At 31.0% G+C, this 2,022-nt stretch overlaps 1 protein-coding gene across 1 annotated transcript in view; it reads right to left on the bottom strand.

Moving 5' to 3' along the window:
• Positions 1-242: 242 nt before the first annotated feature.
• LOC107455402 (sorbitol dehydrogenase-like) overlaps positions 243-2,022 on the bottom strand; it is a 19,671-nt gene continuing 17,891 nt past the window's right edge. The window contains exon 8 of the mRNA XM_043039638.2: positions 243-569. Within this exon, the coding sequence (XP_042895572.1) occupies positions 288-569 (282 nt within the window). The 3' untranslated portion in view covers positions 243-287. The remainder of the gene's footprint in view (positions 570-2,022) is intronic.

Here is a 2,022-nt window from a genome sequence, read left to right as displayed (position 1 = left end):
TTATTACATATTATAAAATCATATTTAAATGTTAATTATACCAAAATCATTATCAAAGTGCTTTGGTAACAATTATCGAGATTTTTGGCGTTCCAATAGAGCCAGAAACGTCGAAAATTTTACCATATTCTGGTTCTTTTGATTCTTCTTCTTTTTTGTCATTGTTGTAAAAGAATTCAGCTAATCAAAATATTTGTTAGAAGTAAAATAAAAATAACAAAAACTAAACAAAAACTATGCCAAATAATTCCACTCTTTTTAGCTTGTAAACGATACACTCCAAATATTTAAGGTTGTTTACATTGAATTAATACTTTGATAGCACCATCAATTCCAGACTGAGCAACCTGGAATCCTTTTGCCGTATCTTCCAATCTGAAGTGGTGAGTTATCAGGCTTTTCAGGTCTACTATTCCACTTGCTAACATCTCTAGCGCGGTTGGGTAACAGTTAGCGTATCGAAATATCCCTTGGATATCTAATTCTTTTGTTACGACTTCAATAATAGGTAGATTCATTTCTGATGCACCAAGTCCAACCAAGGCCACTACTCCTCCAGATTTGGTAACCTAAGCAATAGAAACTTTTTTACTAATTTAATTGCAAACAAGCAAAAAATTTGCTCTTAACCATTTGCTTACGGCTGGTACAACATATGGACCACATGTGATGGTACAGATGATGCACCGTAAGCAAAGGGTTAAAAAAAGTTGTAAAAAAAAGTATTTGTTTTTGAGTAATTATAAACTGCACTACATAATTCTTTGTTAATATTATTTACAATTAATTTTTTTTTAATTGCACAAAAAATTTTGCAGTTAAAATATAATTTTTTAAAAAAGCGATTTTAGTGGTAGAAATAGTAGTAATTTATTTACGCCACACTGTAGCTGTACAATGGACTATTTGTGACCACCTGGGAAAAGGCTCGTCAGAAAAAACACCATCGAAATTTTGATCCTGTAATAAAGGGTAATTGCGCTTGAAGTAGAGTACTTTGCAATAGAAAAGTGTAACGAAGACAGATACCGAACACCTTTCGTTTCATCGCAGGCTAATCAAAGAGGTCACACTCCCGCGTGCTGACCGCTGACAATGATGCTTGATTTCATTGATCCATTTATTAGAATTCAGTGCAGAAAAAAATCTATTTGCTTAAAAAAATTACAGAAATATGACGAAAGACTCAAAAAGTAAAATAAGCATTCAAATACTTTCCTGACAAAACTATTCGGACAATATCTTACAGGTTTCGAACTAATTCCGATCTTTGCTCTCCTACTTAATTTCAAATAACAGAAACTCAAATCCTTTGCAGAAAGTATCTTTTTTTTCTCACGAAGTACCTTTTTCTGTCTATTTTCCTAAATTTTTGCTTGCACTAATTGATGAAGACTTTAAAGTTTTAGCACGGAAAAGCGATTTATTAAATGTAGGAATGTAAAAGAATTGAATGTAAAATTAAATTGATGTAAATGAAAATTAAATGTAAAACAAAAGCTAATTATTAAATATAGATTAAAAGTTACTCAACAGTTTTTTTTTTTTTTAATTTTTAATTTGTGCCTGGTACATTCCAGTATGCTGTTATTTATAACTAGCCACCTAAGGCGGCCAGCTGTCCGCCCCGCTGAAGGTTTTCACAAATAAAGTTTTTTAAAACATAGCAGGAAATCTGAAGATTAGTGGACAATTAAAGTGTTCCTAGCTTACAATTTTGTCTTCATATCCAGTTCTGCTGCAGATGTGTTATAGCTCTTGAGGATGTTTGAAATTATATAGCTACAACGCTTAAGAAAAAAAAACTAAAATGCTAAATACATGAAAAGAACACGAAAACGAATAAATTTTTTATGGTATCAATTTCTATTTCTATATAATTTTTTATAGTATCAAATTCTATTTCTATATCTGTTACGTCAAGCACTCAGGTATTATAATTTGATCTAGTTGTGCTTGTATAATTTTGATCTAGTTGCGCTTTCTACGTCATTTTGTTAACATCGTTTGGTTTGTTATTTA

This window comes from Parasteatoda tepidariorum, chromosome 7 (assembly GCF_043381705.1).
Source record: "Parasteatoda tepidariorum isolate YZ-2023 chromosome 7, CAS_Ptep_4.0, whole genome shotgun sequence".
Lineage (NCBI taxonomy): Eukaryota > Metazoa > Arthropoda > Arachnida > Araneae > Theridiidae > Parasteatoda > Parasteatoda tepidariorum.
Note: the sequence above shows the minus strand (reverse complement) of the source record. Positions and strands in the feature narration are given on the sequence as shown.